At 41.5% G+C, this 24,666-nt stretch overlaps 1 protein-coding gene across 1 annotated transcript in view; it reads left to right on the top strand.

Moving 5' to 3' along the window:
* ARHGAP24 (Rho GTPase activating protein 24) overlaps positions 1 to 24,666 on the top strand; it is a 154,879-nt gene that overhangs the window by 21,383 nt on the left and 108,830 nt on the right. Inside the window, 1 exon segment of the mRNA XM_008641286.2 lies at positions 14,126 to 14,213. Within this exon segment, the coding sequence (XP_008639508.1) occupies positions 14,126 to 14,213 (88 nt within the window).

Raw genomic sequence — 24,666 nt, 5'->3', positions numbered from 1 at the left:
TGTAGTAGAGAAAAACTGAATGACCTCAAACTGCATTCCTGAAATCCTCCTTACTCTTCAGTTGGCAGTCTGAGAATATTTCCATAAGTGACTCGGGCTTTCTGGAGCTGCTCTCATTCCCTTTCCAGTACGGACAGTCAGTGATGTGGGAAAAGAAGCTCCTTCTGCCTGCTGAGTCCAATTCTATGATGGCAACACTCACTTGTTTTTAATGGGTTGAACCCTGGTTTTGGTGGAGTCATTGATAAAGAGCCTCCATCAAGAACCATTCCAAGTGTTAAAATAGACCAAGCAATGTAAAAATGTGTTGCGAGGAATCTTGCCAGACTATCTTTAAGCAACACATTTAACTCTCTATCAGCAACAAGGCACATAAAAATAATTTTTCTCGTTTAGTAGCTGAAATTTGTGACAATTGTGCAGAACACAGTGCAGTAGAGAAGAAACTGAGATGGTGCTGTACTGGTTAGTACAAGAAACTTGAATACAGCAGGTCAATGGCAGTGCCTTTATACAGCTTGCATTTATTGGATGGGTCCTTTTTCTGCAGTGGGAATGAGGGTAGTTCAGTAAGAAATTAAGATTAGTAAGTTCAGGAGTTTGTAGTGGATGGGGGAAACAGTTTTTAAAAGTTTAAGTGTCAAAAAGGACTTGGTGGTTATTGTTCTGACATCTGCTGTCTTACTTTCAAATGTCTGTTTGTAGCAAAGACATTGCACAGGACAGTGGGGACCAGGACAGACTGCAATTCCCTTGATACTTGTGTGGTATTAATAATGAAGGGGGACAGAAGCCCCAAAATCCTGACAGTGTCTATGATATGAAACTGTGTCCTTTCCCACCCTTTGGATAGATGCTGTAGCTGTCTCAGTTTAATAAGAGAGGATGAGAATCCTGCACGGCTGATGGTGACTGCCATTGGTTTGACTGGCACTCATATTTACAAGACATCTTGGTCAGAAATGTCTAAAGCCTTGAATATGTGGTACAAAAAGGTGCATATCAGTTAAAAGGCCTTGAAACTCAGTGACAAGGACTGTAGACTGAATATTGGACCAGGAGTGTTTTCAGGCTTTGGTACTTGCACTGGTTTTCTTAGATCATGAAGCCATTTGCTTTTGAAAGTAATTGTCTCTATTCTCAGTTCTTCTTAGCGCTCAAGACTTTTTAAATCTTTGTATAAATGGGAACGCAAGCCTTTACCTTATACTCAAGAGGGAGGTCATTAAATTGTGGTACTAATTTGTGTTTCAGAATGAAAATCTACTCAATCCCCTAGAGTGGAATATCATCACGTCAGTTGATCTTTCCTGCTTTAAAGGGGAAAGAGAAAAGGAAAGAGACCTGGAGCAATCATTGATACAAACTCTTCTTATGAGAGAGAAAAGGAGATGGTTTAGAGATGGGGGGTTTCTAATTCAGAGTCGTGGAAAAGACTTTTGTTCCTTAGCACAAACCCTGCTAAAAATAGACGGATACTGTGGTTTCAAATGAACTTGCTGCTGTTTGTGTTTGAGTGATTGTGTGTTTATCATCTTGCAATTCAGTGAAGCTCTCAGGCTGGAGAGCTTTTCTTGTTCTGTTTTGCTAAGTGTATTCCAGGGGGTCCCGCTTCTTGATTGGTGCTCTGACAGTGGATCATAGCAGTAGAAATTTTGATAATTTGCTTCATCCTGCATAGCTCTAAGTCTCACTTCAGACACCTCTGCTGATGTAGGCAGGAAATTAATCTGAAAGTCTCCTCTCTTTTAAGTTTGGGCTGTTGCTCAGTGGCTCTCTCAGTTGGACTGGGTTTTCATAATGTATATAAATGTTTGTTGGGCTAAATACCAAGTCTTTGTGAAAGGTTCCTAGCTGGGTAGATGGGGCCTGGGATGTGAGACCCTGGCTTTTATGCATCTGGGTGCATACACAAATAACAGTTTCTGAACAAAAATGGAAATCGCAGCAGTGTAACTCTTTTCCCTTCAGACAAACGTTTCCGAGGACAGCTGTTTAATGAAAGGCCTTGGAATGGCTGAAATCTTGCCATTCCATGACAGGAGCCCTTCATTTCAATCCCTCATGAACCTCCAAAATCTGCCTGTGAGTCTAGATACCTTTTTTTGGGTTGCTATGAGACAGCAGCAGTTTGCCTGCTGCTTGCTTTCCCCGGGGTATCCGTCCAGCCACTTTAAATGACTCAGCTGGTTTGTGTTCAGTTCTTCCTTGACTGTTGTAGATCTAAAATGTAAAAAACACCAAAATTGGAGGAGGAAACTAATGGAGAGAGCTCCAAAGCTATAAATATGAGTTGCTGTCTGTCAAAATCGATGCTAACATTTTTACAACATAATTTGATTGATGTAACACTTCAAACAGCAGCCTTGATCAGGATGCTTTTGTGAACAAGATAATTTATCTCAGCAAATGCGTTCACATAAATGTTTTAAAATGAAAGGTGTGCTAAATCTGTCTAGTGCCTGCACACCATAGAGCTGCCAAACCTGCCACCTGTTAAAGATTTTAATGAACTGTTCTGTATTTAACGGAAAAAGTTTAATTAATGTTGTCGCTTTCCTTTGCTGAGACTTCCCTTATCTCAGGCACTCGAGATATCATGTAGCAAATACTTCTGAGTGGAGCAGGTCTGGTGTTGCTCTGGTGTTTTAATTAGAAGTTCAGCAAACTAGTGAAGAAGTCAGTAAGTCCTAAATGTGGCTCTTGTGTGGCACAACCATAAGGATGGGCCTTTTGTCCAAAGCCACAGGGAGACTGTGTTTTGTTGGGAGTCAAAGGATGCACAACCTCATGTTATGTCGTTAGATTAGTGGGAAATTAGTTCCTCTGGATTTTCTAAATGGAAGATACGTTTTTCAGAGTAAAGCAAAAATGTATCAGGATGTTATGCTTCCGTGTGTGAGAGAGAGAGAAAGCCTTTGAGTGCATTAAAACCTCTAAGACATGGGTTGGTGGAGGTTTTTCTGCAGCAGTGGGAAAAGTATTCAACAGTCCTTCTCCATGTCTCTTGTAGACCATCTTTAGGTACTGGAAGGCTCCTGTAAGGTCTCCCCAGAACCTTCTCCTCTGAGAAACCCCAGCAGAATGCTTTTTCCTGTGCTCTTCAATGAATTCCCACTCTTTTTTTTTCATCCAGAAGCGTACTAGATGCTTGCTGTGTAGGTCCTTGATTGACTTCAATCTACCGTGGATGTGGAAAACATTTCTGGCTTAGTAAACAATACTCAGCTTTTAGTTATGCTATGCAATGACCAGACTGATGCTCACTGATGTAGAAGGGCAGAAAGGAGCTAGAAAAAGGAAAAGCAGTGGGTAAGGAGGTAGAATATCTGCAAGGGAGAAAGCTGTGTAGAGAGATTTGTGAGGTACATGGACAAAGTTAGGAGCACGATCAGTAGTAGCCACTGGTAGCAGCACCAGCGTTGCAAAATTACACCCTTTAAAAATAGTAATGAAACGTCATTGATTACCTTCATTGTGTGTTCTGGCTTCAGAAGGCATTCTCAAGCCAGTGGCTCAAGTGGATATTGGAATTCAGGAGCTTTTCTATTTTTCTTTTGGCTGAGATACATTTTGTCCCACCAGATAAAATAGTGCGATAGTTTTCACAAACTGCTATAAACTTGAGACACACCCTTCTTTTTCTTGCTACATCCTAATCCAGTACCTGGGTTTCCCATGAAGATCCCAGGTCCACCTGTGGTCACTATGCTCTGTAGCTGTGAGCATGCCAGAAAATGGGGCCACTTCTGGTTCATCTCCAAAGTAAAGTTTTTACTTGCAGCTTGGTGGGCTGACTAATTTGACGTGTTTGCCCTGTGTTTTCACTTTGGAGAAAACAAATGTGCAGCAGAAATAAATGTATGTCTAGAAATGCTTAAAGCTTCTGGAGCTGTCTCTCAAAAAAAGCAGATTCCAACGTGTTGACAGCAGATGACTGGTATAAACTACATTTTCTTAATAGTTGGAAGAAAGGCCCCTTTTCAACAATAACTCCATGCCGGAAGCAGTCCAGTGGCCAGAATATTCCTGTGTTTGCCAGAGAACCTGCAGCTTTGTTTCTGTTCACCTGCTGTGTAAACACTGCTTGGTTTCTTCTCTTCCATAAACGGTTTTTCGTCCTCTGCTTTTGTAAATGCTTCTGCAGTTTCTCCTGCAGACCGTGAAGGCCTTCATGGTCATTGATATTTTGATAACTTATTAAAATAGCAACATGGAATCTAAGGTATTTATATTAATACAGTTGGAACAGAGCAGCTGCTGGAGTGCAGTTAATAATGCTGGCCTCCAGTCACCCTGAATCCATTTTTACTCCAGACTGTCTGGCACTCAGCAAGATACACCCCCTTAAACAGGTCTGCAGAAAGCTTTGTCACACTGTCTTGTGGAAAAGCAGAAAAATGATGGCTTGATATTTAAATATGTAAAATTTAAAAAATTTGTAAGTAGTCCAAGTACACTCAGTTATTCTTGCTGTACAGAATGTTGTAAAATACCTTTGGTGGTGGTATTCAGAGAACAGTGTAAAAATCTAGATTATGAGAGTCTTACTTATTCTTAGTGAAGTAAGTGCTATTTTGAGACAGCATAATCTTGAAAAATATTGGCTATTTTTAAAAGATATCTCTAATTTAAAAGGTCAGCCTCCCTGCAGACCCTGCAGATCCTGGTGCAGGAGCATGTCTTTCTGGAAACCTTTACATACGGAGGGAGAAGCTCTATAGCTCAGCTTTGGCTTTGGTGTGATCTCACATAGTGTCCTTATAGCCAAACTGCTGAGATAAAAGATGGAAAAGTGGACTTTTTTTTCCATGGCAATCTTTTGAATATAGCACCTTCCAGCCTGTTATCCTATGACTGTGTGATTTTAATCCTGCACGTGGTAAATTCCTCCTGCAGTAGCAAACTGTCGAAAGAGATATCCAAGGGGAAACAACAGGTTAATTAAACTAGCACTGAGAGGAATTGTTTGTGGTGGTCCTTGAGTGGTTGTTGCCTTACCCTACTAAGTTTGCATGATGGTCCACATCAGTTCATGGAGTTGGACTGTTGTCAACAACTTGACACAGCTTGAAATAGTTCTGAATGCAGGTTGTGCCAGTTGAAGATTATGAAGAAACCACATGTATGCAAAAAACCCTCACCCAAACGTGTGCAAGCAAAATTGCAGAAATGTGCATGTATTCTGCAGAACTGAACTGATTCACTGGTACTCGACCTAAACTAATTCCTGCTAAACCCTGCCTTAATTTTGTAGTTATTTAAATCGGGGGTTATCTGGCATCTTTTCTTACATAGGTAGTAATTTAAGCACTGTCCTCAAAAAACTAATGTTACTAGTACAGTAATAAGACTAATAATAAACAGCTAGATCTCATGCAAAAGCTATAAAAATGTATGATTCAGCTCAGTTATAAAGATGAGAAAGTATCCAAGAACTCCAGTTCCAAATTGGAAACAGTATCACAGAATGAATGAAGCAAATGAAGGTGCTGAACTAAAAGTAAAATGTGGCAATATCTACTGCACACAAATAGTACTGCAGCAGAAGTAATTTGTAATCAGGGAATCCGAGTTTTCCAGTTGTGTTAATTGTTTAGATGGAACCTATTTTGTGTAGATAGCACAAAAGACATGACCCTAGTCTCCCCTGAGATAGGATCATTGCTGCTTAATGTAATCCCTTAAAAAAGGACCAAGAGTGTCTTAACAGATGCCAGAAAGCTAAATGAGCTATTTATTCTGTGTGATTGTGGTATTTGTGGTGTAGTAGCACTTTTTAAGCCATGCTCATAAAACATTTACTATATAGATTAAATATAAACAATGTATAGTTGTTAAACCAACAAGCAGTATAGTCATTAAAAGACCTTGCAAAACAAATAGATAACCCTTGCCATTAACCTCTGAATTTTTTCCATGTGAAACTGAATTTTTTTCTTCCCATAAAAAACTGCGGGATGATAACTTATATAAGTTAGGCAGACTTCCCTGGAATGTTCTTGCTTGTCAAAAGCTGACAAGAATATTTGCACAGGAAAAAAACCAACTTTGGTGGAATTGTAATCCCATTTCCATGTCTCTCTGCCACCTTTTTCATGCTGTAAAAGTTGCACTTTATGTGTAATTTTTAGGAAATCTGCATCAACTTCAACCTTTACTAACATTGACATGGAAGTGAATTGTCCTGGGTGGGATAGTTGGCCATATACAGGTTTCCTGGAAAAAACACAGAGTTGGCCTTGTTCCATGGATCCAGCCTGTTCAGATCCCTTTGCAGTCTTCCTACTCTCCAGCAGATAAACTCCACTTGTAGCCAGCTGGATTTAACTCCATATACACCCTTTTCTGTGCCCAGCCATCCAGGCAGTTTTTTAACCCAGCGAAGAGTGCCTCCATCTAAGCCAGCAGCAGCCAGTTTCTCCAGGAGAATGCTGTGGAAAGCTCTGTTAGAGGTTTTATTAATGTCTTCGATAAACATCTGCAGCCCTTTCCTCACGCACGAAGGGCTTCTCCTTGTCATAGAGGGAAATCAAGTTAGCCAACCTGCCCTTCATAAATCCATGCTGGCTGATTCTGATCCCAAAGAAGGGATTGAGTGCATCAGCCTTTTCTTCATCCTTTGTCACTACGTTTTGCCCCCACATCCAGTAAAGGGTGGAGATTCTCCTTAGCTCTGCTTTTGTTGCTAATGTATTTATACAGTCATTTTTACTGTCTTTTACAGCAGTAGCCAGATTAAGTTTTAGTTGGGCTTTGAGCCTTCTAATTTACTCTCTGCATTACCTCACCACATCCTTGTAGTCCTTCTGAGTTGCCTGTCCCCACTTCCAAAGGCCATAAACTCTCCTTCTTTTTCCCTCTCGGCCAAAGCCCTCTGTTCACCCAGGCTGGTGGTTTTCTCCACCAGCTTGCCTTTTGGCACGTGGGGACAGCCTGCTTCTGCATCTTTAAGATTTCCTCCTTGAAAAATGTCCAGCCTTGCTGGACTCCTTTGCCCTTCACGACTGTCTCACAGGGGACTCATGTCAACCAGACTTCTACACAGGCCAGAGTCTCTCTCACAGTGTTGCTGTATCTGTCCAGACTGTCACTGGAGAGCTCTGTATATAAATGAGAGGTCATAGTTGAAATTTTCCCCTTGTCAAGTATTATCCTTTTGGGGAATAATTGCATTGTTTTGACCTGGATGTTCTCAGGATTGGAAGCTGGTAAATTTCCTTTGCAGAAGCTATTTGTAAAGCAAGACTTGGTCCTTTGTGTTCTGGTGCTTTATTGGCTTTTTATTTTGGGAAAATAGTTTCATCTAATTAAAAGCTGAATTTCTTACTGACTGGAGCTATTGGAAGTATTTTTCCTGTAGTAAAAATCTGTAGCAATTCAGTAATGCCCAGTTCCATTTTTATGTGTTGATCAAATTTTAATGACCATTGCAAAGTCTAATTTTATCAAACTTCCATGCGTGCATGTAATAATGATCTCAGCTTATATTCATGAGTTCTTAAACTCAGTGCGCTCTCTGAATTTATTTATGCATCTTATTTTTTTTTTTCTTTGCCTTTGGAAAATACCAAGGATCATTTCTGTGAGGAATATGACAACTGCAGAGTGCATTCCCCAGGAAGGCACCTCCTGCCCCTGAACCCTGTGACCTCTCCTGTTCTCTTACCTGAGCTCAGTCCTGTCATACCTGTCTCTTCTCTCTTGCCCTTACCAGAGAAGTGAAAAACATGGGCATGCAATATGGATCTATCCTCTGGGTTTAGGCAAATGTAATTTTTTGTGCTGTTAATAGCTTAACTTGGTATGAACTTGCTTTCTCTTATGGGACAAATAAAGGAGTTTTTTGTCCAGTGCCTGCTCAAGCCAAGATTGCTTCATTCTTGAGGAAAGAAGTTTCTCTCAGGCAGAGAAGCACTCAGCCATTATGTGAAATGTCTGGCAGGAGAGAAGGAGAAAAATCTTTAAAGAAACTGTAATCACATAATCATAAAACTGTCATCTCTGTCTCTCATGGCAGAATAAATGTTTTGGTGCTCAATATCAGGCAAACAGTATAGATGGTATTCACCAACACAGAAAAGAATTTACTTCTTTTTTGGAATATTAAGCTGTCAGGTAGCTTTGAACATTGCTTTAGGTAAAGGAAAAAAAGATCTCTTTTAGGCTTCTGTTTGCAGAGTTTCTGAGAACTAAACAATAGCTCTCATTCTTCAACAGAAACAAACTCTAGAAATGTGTTAACTTAGTGGGACAAGAAAAGTCAAATGCAGCAGTATTCATGCCAGAAAATGTATGCTGTGTAATGGCTTAATTTCATCCAAACAACCCTGAGGGTTTTTTGTCATTTCTCTTTCCTTCTCTGTCTTCATTCCTGGCATGCTACCCCCTAAAATATGAATAGTCACCCCTAGCCAGTGTTTTCTCCTTGTATATATTGCAAAATTGTAAATGGCTGCAATAACTATGAGGCAAGGAGTGTATCACCTCCTGCAGTAAATGTACTTCTTCCAGTGCTTTGGTTCCTTAAGTGGTATAAAAATCCATTCTTATGGTAAAAATTAAAAATATCTGCACTGACCCGGGCTTTGGAGCCAGCTGGAGAGCTTGCTCAGGCCCAGTTTGAAATGCAGATATCTCTGCGTAGGCAGTCAGATGAAAGGGCTGGCTTTCAGAGCTGCTGTGCCCTTTTGCAGCGAGTGATTTCACTGGGATCTTGGAAATCAATTGTAATGGTGCAAGTAGAGTTGAACTTCCAGGAAGTTACTGCAGTCAAACTGCTTGGTAGTGAGCACAGTGCAGGTTTCATTCACTACTGACCTCAGTACGAGTGGATCTCTGTCTGTGCTGTCAGTCTTCCTCTTGACCTCATGTCTGAGGCTCCTGACAGTGCAAAGGGCTCACTTGGACTTGACACCTATTTTTGTGGTAGCTTGCAAGCAGAAACAGCCCCGTGAGGAACAAGAATTTATAGATAACTGATAACAGCTTCTATGTTCTTTCTTCTTCTGTGCTATGCAGCACTTATTTATGAATTCACAAGACAGGTGCACATCTCTATATACTTTATATAGAGGTATACTTGTGCATATGTATCAGATGTGTTTTTTAATTTACATTAACAGGCATCTCTGTGAAATACAGTAGATGCCTTTCTAGCTGTGACCTTGTAAATACTAGTGGTGTTGAGAGAATTAGTCACTAAAAGTAGTATTTTTCAGTTTAAGATGCCATCTGAGCTGAAGTGCTCTGTTATTTCCAAAGTATGACAGCCCAGACTTTCCAGAAGCAGCAACAGTGACAAAAGAAACCACAGAACACTGCTGTGTTGGATGTGGCTGTGAATCATACAGAAAGACACAAGTACTCAAAGATCCCTTCTGCCTCTTCATCCCCTCCATCAGCTGCCTCTTTCCTGGCTGATGGCCTTCCTGCCTCTCTGAGAGCTGATGTGATGTGTTTTCCATGAAACCAGAAAAACAGATATCGTAAATGCAGCAGCTATCTCGAAAGTCAAAGTAGAATTCAGTGATCTTTGATAAATAATCAAAGCTGTAAGGGCAAGAAGTACGTGTGATATAACTGCTGGTGCTGTGTACTTCTCAACTTTTTTAAGGGGTAGCAGGACAAACTACCAGCAAGCAAATAGCCCCGGGGAAGTGTATTAGGATAAAACCTGAAAACATTATTTTGCCAAGAAAGCAGTTAATTGCCTTATGTCTCTATGTGTTTTTTGAGTAAAATCCTTCAGAGGTATTGAAAATCATGTGTTTGTCTTCACATTTGCCAGTCAGTATCTTCTGAGTACTGGAATTCCCTGTATCAAAAGCCTTCTTGGGCAAAACCTGGTATCTCTCAGAAAAGGTGGTAAGTCTGCTTCAGGAAACCAAGTATAAACAAGGCTGGGGAAAGTGTGGCTAGGGAAAAGCAATGGAGCAGAGGCGGCAGGAGGGACAGGGTTGCTTCCCTGTTGCAGTGTGTTACACAGAGCATGCAAACAGAAATACCAGCTGTCAGCTGGTCCTCATGAAGCACTTGTGCAGTGGCCATCCTGTCTCCTCTTCCGTGCTTCCTCCTGAAGTTCAGCTGCTGAATGGTGCTGAAAATGTTCCGAGGGACCAGCATGGGATAAAACATCTATTTGAGCAAGACTCTGTCGTGCTGTGAGACTAATCCAAAGTAGATGGATGTCATTCTTGCTGCACTACAGTATTTTATCAAGCACTTAGTTAACAGAGCAGTATCTTTTCTCAAGTTAAATGCATTGTATATGCAGATTTTTGATTTTAACAAACATGTTGCTCTGCTATTTAGGAGCTCTTTGGTTTGAAGCAGCAGTGTGCTGTAGAAAAATCCATGTGTGTGAGAATCTCTTTGAAAGTGGGCTTGATATTCAGTGAGGGAAAAGACCAATGCTTCTTGAGCAACCCAGATTTCTCCTGCATGCTGTGAATCATCCTGAATGCTCAACTAGAGAAGCAGCACTGCTTTGGTAAGGACAGAAGTGTTGGAAATGGAAAAACAACTCGGGCATACCACAGCAGGAGATCTGCAAAACATTGCTGACCTGATGGAGGCACAGCCTGCTAACAGAATGGCAGTGGGAGCCAGGAGGGACTTGGGTCAGGGCCACATTTTTGTCCCACTTCCCTTTTTCCGGTATTTTTATAGACTGTGTATCTTGGTTCCTGCTGGCACCATGTTGTCCTTTTTCCCCCGCCTTTGTTTTTGAAAGCAAAATAATAATAATAATCTGATCCAATCTGGAATCTTGGGTTCGGATTTTTTGAAATGTTTTGAATGAGCTGTAGACTTTGATGTGAAGCAATGTGAAGCTGCCTTATTATGGAACATTTGCATTCACTCATGCACTGACACCCAAGTCAAAACATGTACTTCCTCTGGAAATCACCTTCCTCTTTTATATGCAAATTACTATCTTGTTAGGTGTCTAAGGCTATATAGTTGGTTTTCTCTTACTTCCCCGTGGAATTAGATACTCAAGGCAGAAAGCAGAGCTTGAACTTGTTGAAGCTTTGCAACTGACTGATAGCCCATACTCTTGGGGCTACCCTGGCTGTAAGGATGGGCCTAATGTTGCACCTTAAGGGCTCAGAAAGGTGATTGAGGAAGGGGACCAGCAGTGATGTGGGGACTGAGGACCCCATTTATATCAGATACCCCACAGCCAGGGCTTTGTTAGAGTGCATATGTGTTCCCTGGGCGTCAGCTGCTGAGAAACTGAGCAAAGGGACACTCCAGACAGCCTCAGTACAGTCATGTAGACAGCTACAAAACTTAGCAAGGGGAAGTGTTGCTGTGTGGTGAAGGCAGACAGATGGGTGTGAAAGCAGACAGAATGGGAAGTGAGAGAGCTGCAATTGTTCTCTTAACGCTTTCTCCACTAGAGTTGGGCACCCAGGTGCATGTTGCACAAAGCTATTTTTTTAAATGTAAAAAACCCCTCACATATGTATATTGAAGTATTTCATATGCACTGATGTTTGCAGTAATAGTTCTGGAAATAGACAGTAAAATAAAATCACCACTTGAGGACATTTTCTTTTTAAACCACTGCAATATTCTGTATGGTGTTACTGTCTGGTTTCTCCTCGTATTAACTTGGCTATTGTGTGTGGCTTTAGGCTTTGCATTTTAGTCGATGAAATAGGTTTCATCTATGAAATTAAGGTGCTAGGGTTATAAATGTAGCAGTTTTGTTTCTGTGTTCTCAAAAATCTGTTACTAAGAGAGCTCGCTGTAAATGGTAAATATCAGAAAAACATCAGAAGGCATCACACTGTATTGAGTCTGCAGCATGCCTGCTGCTAATGAGTTGACAGCAAAGTTGAATGCAGTTTTCATTTACTCATGAATTGATTTTAGTTTACAGTGGTGTAGGCTAGGTCTCGTTAATTTTGTGGTTTTGTTTAATTGAGTAGCAAGACCAGTGATTAGCTTGAATATGTTGTATGCCTTCAGTGATGCAAGCTCCCAAGACAGTGACATTTAGTCCAGCATGGAAGTGACCTGTTCACCCAGTGTCCTGGGTAGAGCTACTTCTGGGTAAAACCAGCTCAATCTGAAAGTGGGCAAGAAAATTATACCAGTCTTAATGGTCTGTTACATGGGACAAAAATACATGTAGTTAAAATGGCTTTTAGAGATTCTTATTCCTGGTCTCCCATAATTCTCAGAAAAAATGTAGTCCTTGTTGTTTTTCTCAAAAATCTGTTATTCCTAGTTTTTCTTCAGGAGTTAATATGAGCAGTTGAACTACATTGTGACTTATCTTTACCTGTTCATATAACCATTTTTGTTTATGACATTTGTCTTCCCTAATAAGGTGTTTCACAGAAGGCTTTGGAGAGTGACATCTACTAACAGGTGCTGTGTGTGGCAGGAGTGAAGGAAGACAGCTCCGAGTGGAGCTATTGGACCAAGGCACTTAATGCTTCTGATACATTTGTATTTGCAGTGAGTGGGGACATCTGCCCACAACTGCTGATACCTGCTGCTTGTGCCACCTCAGCAGAAAGCTGTGCTGTTTCATCTGCTTTCATGGTGCCTTGACAAGCATCATAGTGTTTAACTGAGGTGATTTTGTATGTTCTGGTGAAATCCCTGTGCACCCTCTCTTTGTCTTCCTGTGAACAGTGTTTTTGCTGGCACACAGCACTGACAAGTTGGTATAGAGCCCAGACTCCACATCAGCTGGTACAAGTACTGATTTTGTGGAACATTTGTTACCTGTTCCTTCAGGTGACTTTTCCCTGTTGGTTTGTAAGGTCTCCTTTGTGAGAAGACTGTAGTGTTTCAGCTTGTCTTGACTTTCCAATAACTGTAAATGGTTCTGCTCGAAGATTGCAGGTCATAGCAATGAATTCTGGGATATCAAAATTGTTGTTTTTCACGTACAGGAATATCTTTAGTGCTGCTTAGATGAGGGGTCTGACATCTTTGGGCATTTGGTTGAAACTACTATGGAAAACAGTGCTCCATATTGGACTCAATGATCCTTAAGGGGATAAGGACCTTACTTGAGGTATTCTGTGTTTAAGATATGTAAGTTATTTAAGTTGTTTACTTTGGAGATGGAGGCCCCATTATGCCATAATAGGAGAATATTACTAAGTAGGTGTTATCTCCCGTTAACAGTGGTGGAGAGCTTGTACCTAATGCAATTCCTAGGATGCTGCTCTGAAAATTTATCCCTGGACAGCCATCCCAGCATAATTTCCCTAAGGACTGCCTGATGACTGAGGTTGAAATGGTACTAGGAGGAGCTGTAATTTCTAAAAATGAAAAAGAGCTCTCAGAGGAAAGGGGTGCTCTATCCATCCCATGTATCCAAAGGGGAGGGAATAAACTGTGTCTTCAACACACCCCTAGAAATGTTTTGAGGGTTGCAGGGGTTGTTTTTGGTGACCAGTGTTACTAAAAACATGCACACAAAATTCCCCACCTGCCCTCTTAAGGTAGTGAAATCATAAAAAAGGCATCCAATGCCCATCACAGATTTTCTGACATCTCTCTGCCTGTAGCAAACGCATCTTTGGACAGGACTCCCTCTGTGCCCGCTGTACCTTAGCACCAGCAGCCTGGCACGCTGCAGCCACGGGGTGGGAGTGGGATGTTTTCTCTGTATTTCTTCCCTGGGATGCTATGGGAAAAGGGCCCAGAGCAGAAGCTGGGTATGCGCTCCACAAAGTGAGGTTACTCTTCTGTCCACACCCCTTTTGGCTTTAGCTAAGAAGCCTGGCTGCTGAGTTCCCCTGCCTCACGTATGCAACTTCCTAGCTCTTCACTAACCCTTTCTTTTAAGATTTTTCCTTGCAGAACGGTGGGATTAGTATATGTGATAAATACAAAAGTCTGCATAGCATCAAATACCCAAGAGATTAAAAAAGCCTAGAGCTGTTACCGAATGCTTCAGTTAATTAAGGGGATCTATCATTTTGGCTTTTAGGATAATCCCTCCTCAATCTCACTTTGCAAATCAGGTGCTCAGATGTTTACAGTGAAAAAATTCATGTTTAACCCAGTCCAAAAAGGAGAAGCACTAGTCTGTCAGAAGCATGGTAGCGGTTTTAATCCCATGTTTGTTGTTACTTTTTTTCTTTAGGGTACCATCTTTCTGCCTGGCAACAGAGTAATTGAGCATCCCTGCAATGAAGAAAGTCCAGGAAAGTTCCTTTTTGAAGTTGTTCCAGGTAGGATATTCTACTCCATATGAAAAGCCTTTGCAGTTTGTCCTCAGTGATGAATGGCCACATCTGTTATGCCAGAACAGAAGCTGAAGGTGATTAATGATTCAATTTAAGGGGGAAATAAAGGTTTAATTTGTTAATATGTTGGTTCATAATTTTTTCATTCACCCCCGGGCAGCATAGGAAAAGGATGTGTATTTTATTTGTTAGTGTAAAGCAGAATTCTTCAGGGCAAGGAAGTGCCAGGTCCTGCTTTTGGATCACAACAGCCCCATGTGGCACTATGGGTTGGGCGCAGAGTGGCTGGAAAACTTCCCGGCAGAAAAGGACCTGGGGGTGCTCACCAGCAGCTGAACATGAGCCAGCTGTGCCCAGCTGGCCAAGAAGGCCAGTGGCACCTGGCCTACATCATGGTGTGGCAATAGTGTGGCCAGCAGGACCAGGGCAGTGACTGTGCCCCTGTACTGGGCACTGGTGAGGCTGCACCTCGAGCGCTGTGTCCCGTTCTGGGCCCCTCAGTGCAAGAAAGACACTGAGGTGCTGGAGGGAGTCCAGAGAAGGGCAATGGAGCTGGGGAAGGGGCTGGAGCACAGGTCTGAGGAACGGCTGAGGGAGCTGGGGGTGGTTTAGCCTGGAAAAGAGAAAGCTGGGTGAGGACCTTACTGCAGGTAGCAAGTGACAGGATGAGATGAAATGGCCTCAAGTTGCACTAGTGGAGATTTAGATTAGATATTGGGAAAGATTGCTTCACTGAAAGGGTTGTCAAGCATTGGGCAGGCTTGTGGAAGGGAAGTATGGGAGTCAGCCATACCTGGAGTTATTTCAAAGATGTGTAGATGCAGTGCTTAGGGACATGGTTTGGTGGTGGATGTTGCAGTGTTGGGTTATGGACTGGGCTTCATTTTAAGTATCTTTTCCAAACTAAACAATTCTGTTTCCACATCCAGCCAGCCCAGTGTATTTATTCAATATGTTCTCTTAATCCCCATACTACTTTTGTGTGAATGCACCTCATATTACGGCTATTTGGAAGGGCAAATAGATGGTAATGTCTATTGTTCTTGGTCTTAAACCATCTTAGTATCAGGGCACAAATGTAGTTGTGTTCACTGATGTGCCAGTTTCTAATATATTGTAAAAGTGTCAGAAATATGAAGTAGGCTGCAAAGCTTGATTATGAAAGATGTGCAGTAAGGGATTATTATGCAGAGAAAGCCAGTGTGGTATCTCTGAGGTTTAACACTCACCCCAATCTTGAATCAATCAGATTGGAAAAGTTTCTCACAGTGTCTTCTCAAAGTCTCTTTTTTATATGTTCAAAATACAGAAAGAAACTAACTTACTAGCATTGCAAGCCTGGAGTTGACTAAAATCTTGTTTCCGTTGGAAATTAGGAGAATTCTCCATATGTCCTGATTCATATGACACCTTAATCAGTCTGATAATGCTGACCCTGGGGATGTGTATCCTTCATGCCCAAGTTAAGAGTGCGGTTGCTCTTGTGATTTCCCAAAATGTTTTTTTAGGCCACCTTTCTATGGAGTCAAGCTAAAAAGTAATTTGTAGTTACTTTTGGGCAGAATTCAGTGTTTATCTGGAGCATCCCTGAGAATCAGGTAGGCTTTTGTGTTTTGTCTTGTTTTGCTTGTTTTCAGTTCTGGGAATGGGGTTTTGAATGTGTTTTAGGATAGCACCAATGTATTTATTTCCCCCCTCCCCACCCCTTGCTAACAAGCATGTGGCTATAGAGATTTCCTACTGGACATCTTATGCCAGGGATTCATGATGAAAAGAAAAGAGTTTTTTGGGAAGTCAGGACACTTCATGCCACAGCACTGGTCTTTGAGGGATGAAATTAAAATGAAGACTCAGACTGACTGTGGAGGTGGCATCACAGTGCAGATGTGTAGTAGTGAAGTAGAAGTGCCCACTGTGTTTTATGCAAAGATGAACTGAGCATTGCCACTGTCATCATGTCACTTTTGCTTCTCAAGGCAAGAATTTGTCAGCCTTCTGTAATGGAGCTGTTTGTCATCCGTCTCCTCTTAGTGACTCAGTATAAAAGTCAATTTTATAGGCTGACAGCAACAAAACCGAGCTCTTTGAGTGTAACACAGAAAAATGTATTGTAGTTAAGGTTCTGTTTAGCCTTTGTTAGCTTTCATATGGGAAATCAGCTATGTAGCACCAGGATCTACTTGGAGATTTTTAAAAATTTTGTCATCTTAACTGAGCATTGTGTTAAATATATGGTGCTGAAGCTCATGCTGCTCTTGAATTCTGTTTTCCCTGTATTAAAAGTTGAAGCAATTTTGGTTACAATCCCAAAAGCAAAAGTGACAAGTCCTCTTTTTGTCTATCATGTCTGTGGGCGGCCTGAAAACTTGTGTGCGTGTGTTTGTTTATTGGTAATACATGCAAATTATTTTGGGAATGTACGTGGGAGTAGGTTTATACTGTGAAACTAATACTCTGTATGCAGCCATCTCTGAAGATGAATGAAAAAAATGTGTGTGGAGACAAGTATCTTGCAGTTTTGGTGCTGTAATTAAAATACAGATGCCTTCAATTTGCATTTTGAAAACATTCTGTTCATTCCCTAAGTCACTACATGATTTAATACTTAAAACTTTTCCTTTTTAAAAAAAATTTGGTGTGCTGACAGTTAATTTACAGGAGGGAGACTTTCTCCTGTACAGCACAAGGCCCATGCCACGCTTCTGTGTGGGAGTTTTCTGTGCTGGAGTCAGTGACCATGAAAGGATTAGTGATGCTTGTGCTTATTAACAGCTTCTCTTGCACTCAGAGGAATGTTTCATAGTCAACAAAAATCAGAAGAGGCTTTAAATTAATACTTTTAGTGGGAAATGTGCACTTATAGCCAAATTGTGTGATTAGTTTTGCTAATTGTTATGAGCTTTATATAGTAGATAAAACCTCATTCTGTGCATTGGTTGCATTCTAAAGAAAACCTGAGGTTTTCCTCTTGGTGTGTAGGTGTAATGGGGGAAGGCATCTCTGTTCCCACAGAACTGAAGCAGGTGACCCTGCTGTGTTTCAGTGGATTACGTGTCACCTGTAGGTGCAGGACGGAGGTACCGCTGTGGTTTGCATGTGTGGTGGTTTGCAGACAGGATTCCTGCACCTCACTGGCACCAGGAGGAGCCAAGCACAGAGAGGTGGGAAGCTCAGGCTCGTCCACTCTTTCTCACACCAGGCTCCTCAAGCGTCTTTTTTAGTCTCCTGGACTCTCCAAGGGTTGCTGTGTGAAGGCATTTTGGGCAAGTGCAGCATGAAAAGCCTTGCAGTAGAGGCCTGTGGATGCTTACCAGGGATGTCTGGATGCTTGTAGGAGCTCCAAGGATTGAATCCTCATTTCTTGATGCTCTCAGGAAGCACCACCAGCTCAGAATAATCTGGGACTATGTAGGCAATTGGTCTAGAAGAGACGATGGTTATTGAATGGACAAAGGAATATGCTTCGTCGTTGACTGGACTTTGGTCCTGGAAACTAAGCTGCTTATACTGCTACCCCACCAGCTGCTGTTACTTGAGAACCTTGTGTGCTGGCAGATGTCCTCCTCTGAGTCTGATAAATCATTTAGCTTGGCCTCAGGTAAGAAGCCAGATCATCACTCCAGTGGTGCCTCATCATTCGGATGTTACCGAATCATGTTTTTCTTTGTCCCGGTCCTGTATTAATGCAGATTTCATGAAAAATTAGCACAGAGGACAAGGTTACTTTCAGCACCATATTCACTAGCAGGTGACCTGGTTGTATGCTCTGATCTAAATCATGAATTTCCTTAGAGACATAAATATCCTAAAGATTTCTCTGATGAGTTTTGCAGTTGCATGAGTTTTAATATTTGTTTAGTACTGTTTAAACTAGAACATAAATTTCCAAATACTGGTCTTCAGTATTCCTTGTGGAATCTTTTGCTTGTAAACTTCGTGCATCTGTGTTGTATTTTTTACCATTGACAAAGTATCATAGTCCAGCATGTGCATCTGTGTGGATGAATTTGCACTTGGTCATACTGAGGTACCAAAGTTCGTTCATCCCACTAAAAGCATTCTCTTTGCAGTCCCAAGTTAGTGTCTGCAGCTTAAGTCAAAGTTTCATGGTTAGGGATTATTAAGACTGTTAGGAAAGAACTGTAATATTTCAGCAAAGTCACTTGGAGTCTCTGCTGATGCTTTTTTCTGCATTTGTGTGCCTGCTGATTTCTTGTGCCTGTGGATTCTGGGCTATCTCCCTTCCTATCAGGGAACATGAGATCTTATCTTGAGTCATGGATGGTGGAGACTGCAGAAGGCAAGAATTACCTTTAGCACCATCCACTTTTGTTAAAGGTCAGTTTGTCAGGCTCTTAATTAAAACCTCTGTAAGGAAGTGAAAGACTAAATTCCAGAATTTTGTAATAGTTACAATTTTTTTTCATTAAAGTGGCATCCAAAGGCGTTTTTCTTTGTTTCTTCATGTATTTAATTGCATGCTATATGGCAAATTACATTTCTTGCAGGTTAGCTGTTCTGGTCGGGAGTGTGAGATGGGTTTGAGGTTTGGGGTTTTATAAGCTTCCTTTACATGAAAGGTTGGATAATAAACTACTTCTCCTTTTTTGCTTCTTCTACTGCAGGAGGTTTTCACTCCTTTTAGTCAGCTGAGATTTGCATTGGTAGGTCTGTGCCTCCATGGCTGAGAGTCAGGTGGGGTCTGTTTTGCTTGTGTGTGTCACGCTGATCTCCCTGTCAGTAAAACAGGCCCTTTAGCCTCCACAAAGGAGTTGTGGGGTTTGACAAGATAAATGGATGCCAGTCTGTTGTGAAGTAATCGAAACCTCTTGAGTTCCCTGTTGCTATACAGTGTTTAGCAGATTAAGCCCTTCGAGACTTTCGCCATGAGTTCTTAAACACCTGAAATGGGAAGGCCACACTAGGTGCTAATTCTTGGCACCTACTGATTCATAGTGGTTTTAATTAAGGGTCCACGAAGGCCTGGAAAATGTGGATTTAATAAGTGCACTTGCATTTTTTCCCTAAGACACAAGTAAGACAAAACAGGAATTACAGATACATCTTTTTTGGCTAAAAAAGCAATTTTCTTTGTAGTCCTCCTGTGTACCTTAGCAGGTTGGATGCCAAGTGCTTACTGTAGCTTCTACAATATCCTTCTCCTCTGATATCATTGCTTTTTAGTCCTGTAAGTCATATTGACAGCCAGACTTCTGTGGGATGGGACGGGTTGGACTCTACAGTGAGGCACCAAGCAGGGCAGATGATTAGCTGACATGTTTGACTGTGGCTGATACGGTGCAGCATCATGTCTCGGGGATAGAAATGTTTTAGAAGGTTTTGAGCCTGCTGTTTTGAAATAGAACTGTGTGTTTTCTGTAAGGATGTAACCTTGTAAGAAATAAGGGGCAAGAGTTCCTTGCCTTGTCTTCTCAGGAGTAATTGCCATATCCTAAGTGAGGATACACCCACACATACAGCAAGTAGCTTTCCTTGAAGGCTTAGCAGAGTGTTGGCAACACAATGCAATAAGCAAATTCTCTTCTGTCGACTTCAGGAGAAAATTGTTTGTGTATTGAGAGGTTTCCTGCCCTGATGCAAAAAAAAAGCCTTCCCAAACCACACGTGTGCACACACCTGAGCACTGAGGGTGCTCTCTCTGCCTTTGCTGTCAGGCAGATTCTCCGTATTCCCTTTGCCATCAGCATAGCTAGCACAATTTATTCCCTTTTCTCCACAGTGTAAAACCCAAAAACGAGGTGTTAAACTATTCAGCTGCTCTGACTCGTTCCCGGTGCTGAATTCTTGACTCCCGGTATGATGCGGGTGGATTTAATTGGTGCTGCCAGGAAGATGAATGCCTCCCCCTGTACGTGCTGACAGCCAGCAGTGCCTCTTCATTAGCCGTCAGGAGCACAGGACCTCAAGGGCATTGCTGATACCGCCGACTGAGCTAATTGTACCTCTGATAGCTTGTGGAGGGGGCAGACAGGCTGTTTAATCAAATGGGCACCAGCCTTGCTGCACAGATATCTCCCTGTAGTCATGTGTTGCACTAGAGCAGCTTGGAGCGCTGCTCGTTCCCTGTCGAAGATCTCCTGAAAGCCTTGCTGTCCTTATTAACAGTGATGCATTTCTCAAAAATGTATCTGGTAGAGAGCCACCTCTCTGCACTTGAACACATTGGCATGCCCTGCCTCATTCTTATCCTTCGAAAGGTGATTCAAAACTGATTTTTTTTTTTTTAACTGAGTCTTGGAGGTGCATGGAGTCAGTGTGCCAGGGAAATGAAGCTGCCTGAAGCCTTGCTGCATGTTTCTCCCAAGGTTAATGGTGAGGGCTCACTGGGAATGAATGCTTTTCCATCTTGAGCAGCAGCTCTCATGATGCAGAATTAGTTGATGTGCCTGTAACAGCTTTGTCTCCTGGGAAAAACAGAACCCAAACCATCCTCAATCCTACATGCCTGTGAAATGAGATGGTGGGTTACACCACTGAGCTGTTGTGCTGCCACCATAAAATCTGCTAATTTCAAGCTCATTTCTGTACAAGGCAGTGCATGTAATATCCCTTTTTACCTGTGTTTTTGTGCCTTTCTTGATATGGCTACTGAACAACAACTGGGAGAGGGCACCAAGTTTAAGATACCTGCTTTTTGTTCCAGTGCCTCTTTCTGTGACATTGGACCAAGTCCTGCCTTTCTGTGCCTATGTGTCCACACATATTTAATTGAGATGCTACTGCATATTAATGGTGTCAGTCTGAAGTAATGAGAGCCTATATATGAGGGGTTTGGGAGAGAGAAGCAAGACTAAGATTGTGACAGAGTGACATGAGTAGTTTTGCCTCCTCTCCTTCATATGGAAGATCCCCTCATAATACTGCATCTGCTTAAAGATTGAGATTGGTGTGACTCAGATTTGGGCTACTAAAGAACTACCAGAAAATGTCCTGTTTATCATGTAAGGGGAGATGAGGCACCTTTTCCGATTCAGAAGATGAGGTTGCTTTTCTGGTAGAACTCAAGCACTGGTATGTAGCAAAGAAGAGCCTGAAAAAACTGTTTTACACATAATTTCTTTCAGTATAGAAACATTAATTCATTGATTTTTTTTTCAGCCTCAATTTATCTGACAGTAGAAGTTTAGGCCATCTGCTTTCGAAGTGAAGGAATTAAATCTAGATGCAAGAACTATATAAAAGCCAAATAAAAGAAGAGCCCTTTCTGAGGTATGCAGCAGGTGCAGAATGAACACATTTCTCTTTGCTCATATGGCTTGGGTGTGTAACTTCGTATTTAGTGGAATATCACAAAATTTCATGAATAGACCCTGTTATCTTGAATCCCATCTATCTTGGTGAATGAATGCAGCCTATAGGTTAAAATTGTGTGTGTTTATATTAGAAGTAGTAGTAATATTGCCTGCTTTCTAAATGCTGTTTCCTAGTTACAGTCTATTTTGAAAATAGATGAGAGAGGTGAATTACTTCTGAAAACTACTGAACAATTATGTATTTCACTTTCTTTCATCTAAAGTAATTCTGCTTAATCATCTGTTCTCAGTGACATTAGTTTCATGTGGCAGAAGACTGCACTGACTCTATAAAAATTCACCCATACTCCATAAAAATATACCATTACTCAAGCATGGTGTATGAAGCTGAAGTTAAAAAGTTATTTTTCACTTTTGTCTTTTAATTTAGTAGTGGATTGCTTTTATTGATCCTGCTTACCAACTGTGGTGCGTGTGATCTGAGGTGTGTTAAATTAGCAATATCGATCATTTGTGACCCACTGCTGTCATTTTGGAGGTCATCTGCTACACAGAAGAATTTGGACCATAATGGCAGTGGCAGCTTTAAAAACTTAGGTGGCAAAAAAGCAAACAGTGATAAACTGGTCAAGTTTGTGATAAACTTCTTCCACCATTATTGTTGGTGTACACCAGATTGGCTCTTAGTGAGGGTGTAGCTCATCATGATAATTACATTGGGGATATGGCTTTTTCCCACCCTATTTTAAATGCTACCAGTTGTAATCACAGCAACAATGAGATTTTTTTTCTCTGCCTCAGCACTCCAGCTGGCACTGGATTTTGATGATCATTAATAATGTTGGAAAACAGCTTATGCAGTGCCAGAAATGCAGAGAGAGTTCCCACAAAGCCAGGTGGTCTGTGGGTAATGAGAAAGGTAACTGGAATGAGAGCTTGTTGCTTAGACCATTTCTGATGGTGATTTGGGGACCAAATTTTATGTGTGGGGAAGCACAGTATTGGCTTTTTCCATTGTTCTGTTAAGAGGGGTGAAAAAATCCCTGAACTTTGACTGTGCAGACTCTGTGGGGCTGAAGATACACTGCACCCCAAAGGTACTGCTGGAATGAGTTGTGAAGCTACAGCAGGTCCTCAGTAAGGCCTGTATCCATTAGCTTTGTGTCCATGTCTGTTTTGTTTGCCTGTACAAAATCCTTTGTGCTGACACTTTTGGCATTCTCTGGGGTGCAAGTACAAACTTTGCCTCGAAAGCAGCAAAATGCCTTTTCTCTTCCTAAATACAAGAGCTGCCTTAAGGGCATCTGTTACAGATAATTAGGGTTCCTCTACTTGGTTGGTCGGGTTTTTTTAGCTTCATGTAAGTCCCTCTAGTGGCGACATCAAAAAGTCCGGTGAAGTAACCGCTGTTCTTGTGTCTGGGATGCCCTGTTCAGGGCTACAAGTTTTAGCTTCATTATTGCTTTTTGAAATATCCTTGACGTATCATGAAGCACAGTTTGAAACTTAGATTCCCCAGCAAATTCTGTGAAGTGGGAAGAAGGTACTGGGAAAAAGGAAAAAGTCAGAGGCAGTGATAATCCAGGCTTCTTTTGAGAAAAGATGTTCCTAAATGCCCATACTGCTATTATTTGGATGTAGTGTGGTGATGATTACTTCGCTCACAGAATTGAGGATCCATCAGTTTTAGTCAACATGCAAGGTTTTATAAGAAAATAATGCTTTTATTATAATTGTCTGTGTGCACTTTCTGTATTTCAGTTGTTGAAAGACGCTCTGTATTCGATTAAGTAATGAAAACAGCATTGTAGGAAGAAATGAGACAGAGATGTTATGGAGGGAAGCTCCAAAGCTTAGACATTCAAGATGTCATTATTTGGTGAGGTATTTTCTTGTACAGCTCTTCTGTAATAGTAGTAGTAGTAATTATAATAATAATAATAGTAATAAAAACCAACATAAAATTCCCATGCTCATTACCATTTTCAGCAAGAACATCTGTAGCTGCAAAATGTAACTCAGTTAAGATGCATATATACCTCTGCTGTGCTATAGCTGGTGGGATTCCACTGTAAATGGCAGGAAAGATGGAGATGAGGTGACTTGCCTGAAGCTGTCTGGAAAGCTGGTGGCTGGGTCTGAAGGCAGATCTCGCCTCCTTGGTGCACCAAAGAGCTGTGCTCCTGATGTGAGAGGAAAAGGACACAAGCTTGTGAATTCCTCTAATCTCTGAAAGTAGTGGGATAATCCAAGTTCCCCTTGGATTAAATGATGGTTTAACAAAGCATCCTCAAAATATGTTACTTCCTAGTGCCTAGGTAATCTGAAATGAAACTGGATTACTTTCCTAAAGTTTGCAGATCTTATGGCAGACAACTCACGTTTTGTCAAGTGCTTGGGTGTTGCTGCCTGACTTAACCCTCCACCCTGTGGCAGTAAGAGGCTCACAAGTCCTTTGCTTTTCATCCTGCCCTTCTGCAGTCTCTTTCATCTTCCCCCTTTTCCATTACTGGTGCCTGGGGAATGCTGATCCTGATTTAAAATAAAGCGTCATCTTTCTTCTTTTCCAGCCTTGTATTAAAAGGGTGGGAAAAAATTTTCACACCTGTGGTGACTACAAGGACCTTGCTCTTGTCTTTGTTTCTTCAGCATAGTGTCAAATTTAAGGCTGAAAAGGCAGAATATCAGCCAGTTTCAGAGTTATATCATGTACTAGTACATGGTGCTGATTTGTTATGCAGCATGTTAAAAGCAAGGTTAGGCTGATTCCTTCCCTTTGACGGGAAAGGAACACCTTTCTGTGGGGTGTGACATTGTCTCATCTCTCGTCATGGAGTCATAGCTTGTACTGCTACCTCTGGAGGTGGAAATCTCTGCTAATTAAACTATGTCTCTTACAAATCTGATGGGCATAACTTGTGAAATCGTGATATTCTGTGCTGTATTTCAAATCCCTGCTATAACCATAAATTCAGTGAGCACTTAAGTTTTATTTTCTGGAAGCGATAGCAAGGAGGAACAGGTGATTGATGTGTGTTCTTGTAGAGATAGCATCAAACTGCAAGCCCATGGCTGACTATCAGGTTTTAATGGAGCAGGCCTACAATTTAGGTGATGATTAATGAGAGCATGAAGTCAAGGAGCATTGTTTCATGGTCTTACGT

The sequence above is a fragment of the Corvus brachyrhynchos genome, unplaced genomic scaffold, assembly GCF_000691975.1.
Source record: "Corvus brachyrhynchos isolate BGI_N302 unplaced genomic scaffold, ASM69197v1 scaffold229, whole genome shotgun sequence".
Lineage (NCBI taxonomy): Eukaryota > Metazoa > Chordata > Aves > Passeriformes > Corvidae > Corvus > Corvus brachyrhynchos.
The sequence above is the reverse complement of the archived record's forward strand: the minus strand, read 5'-3'. Positions and strand labels throughout refer to the sequence as shown.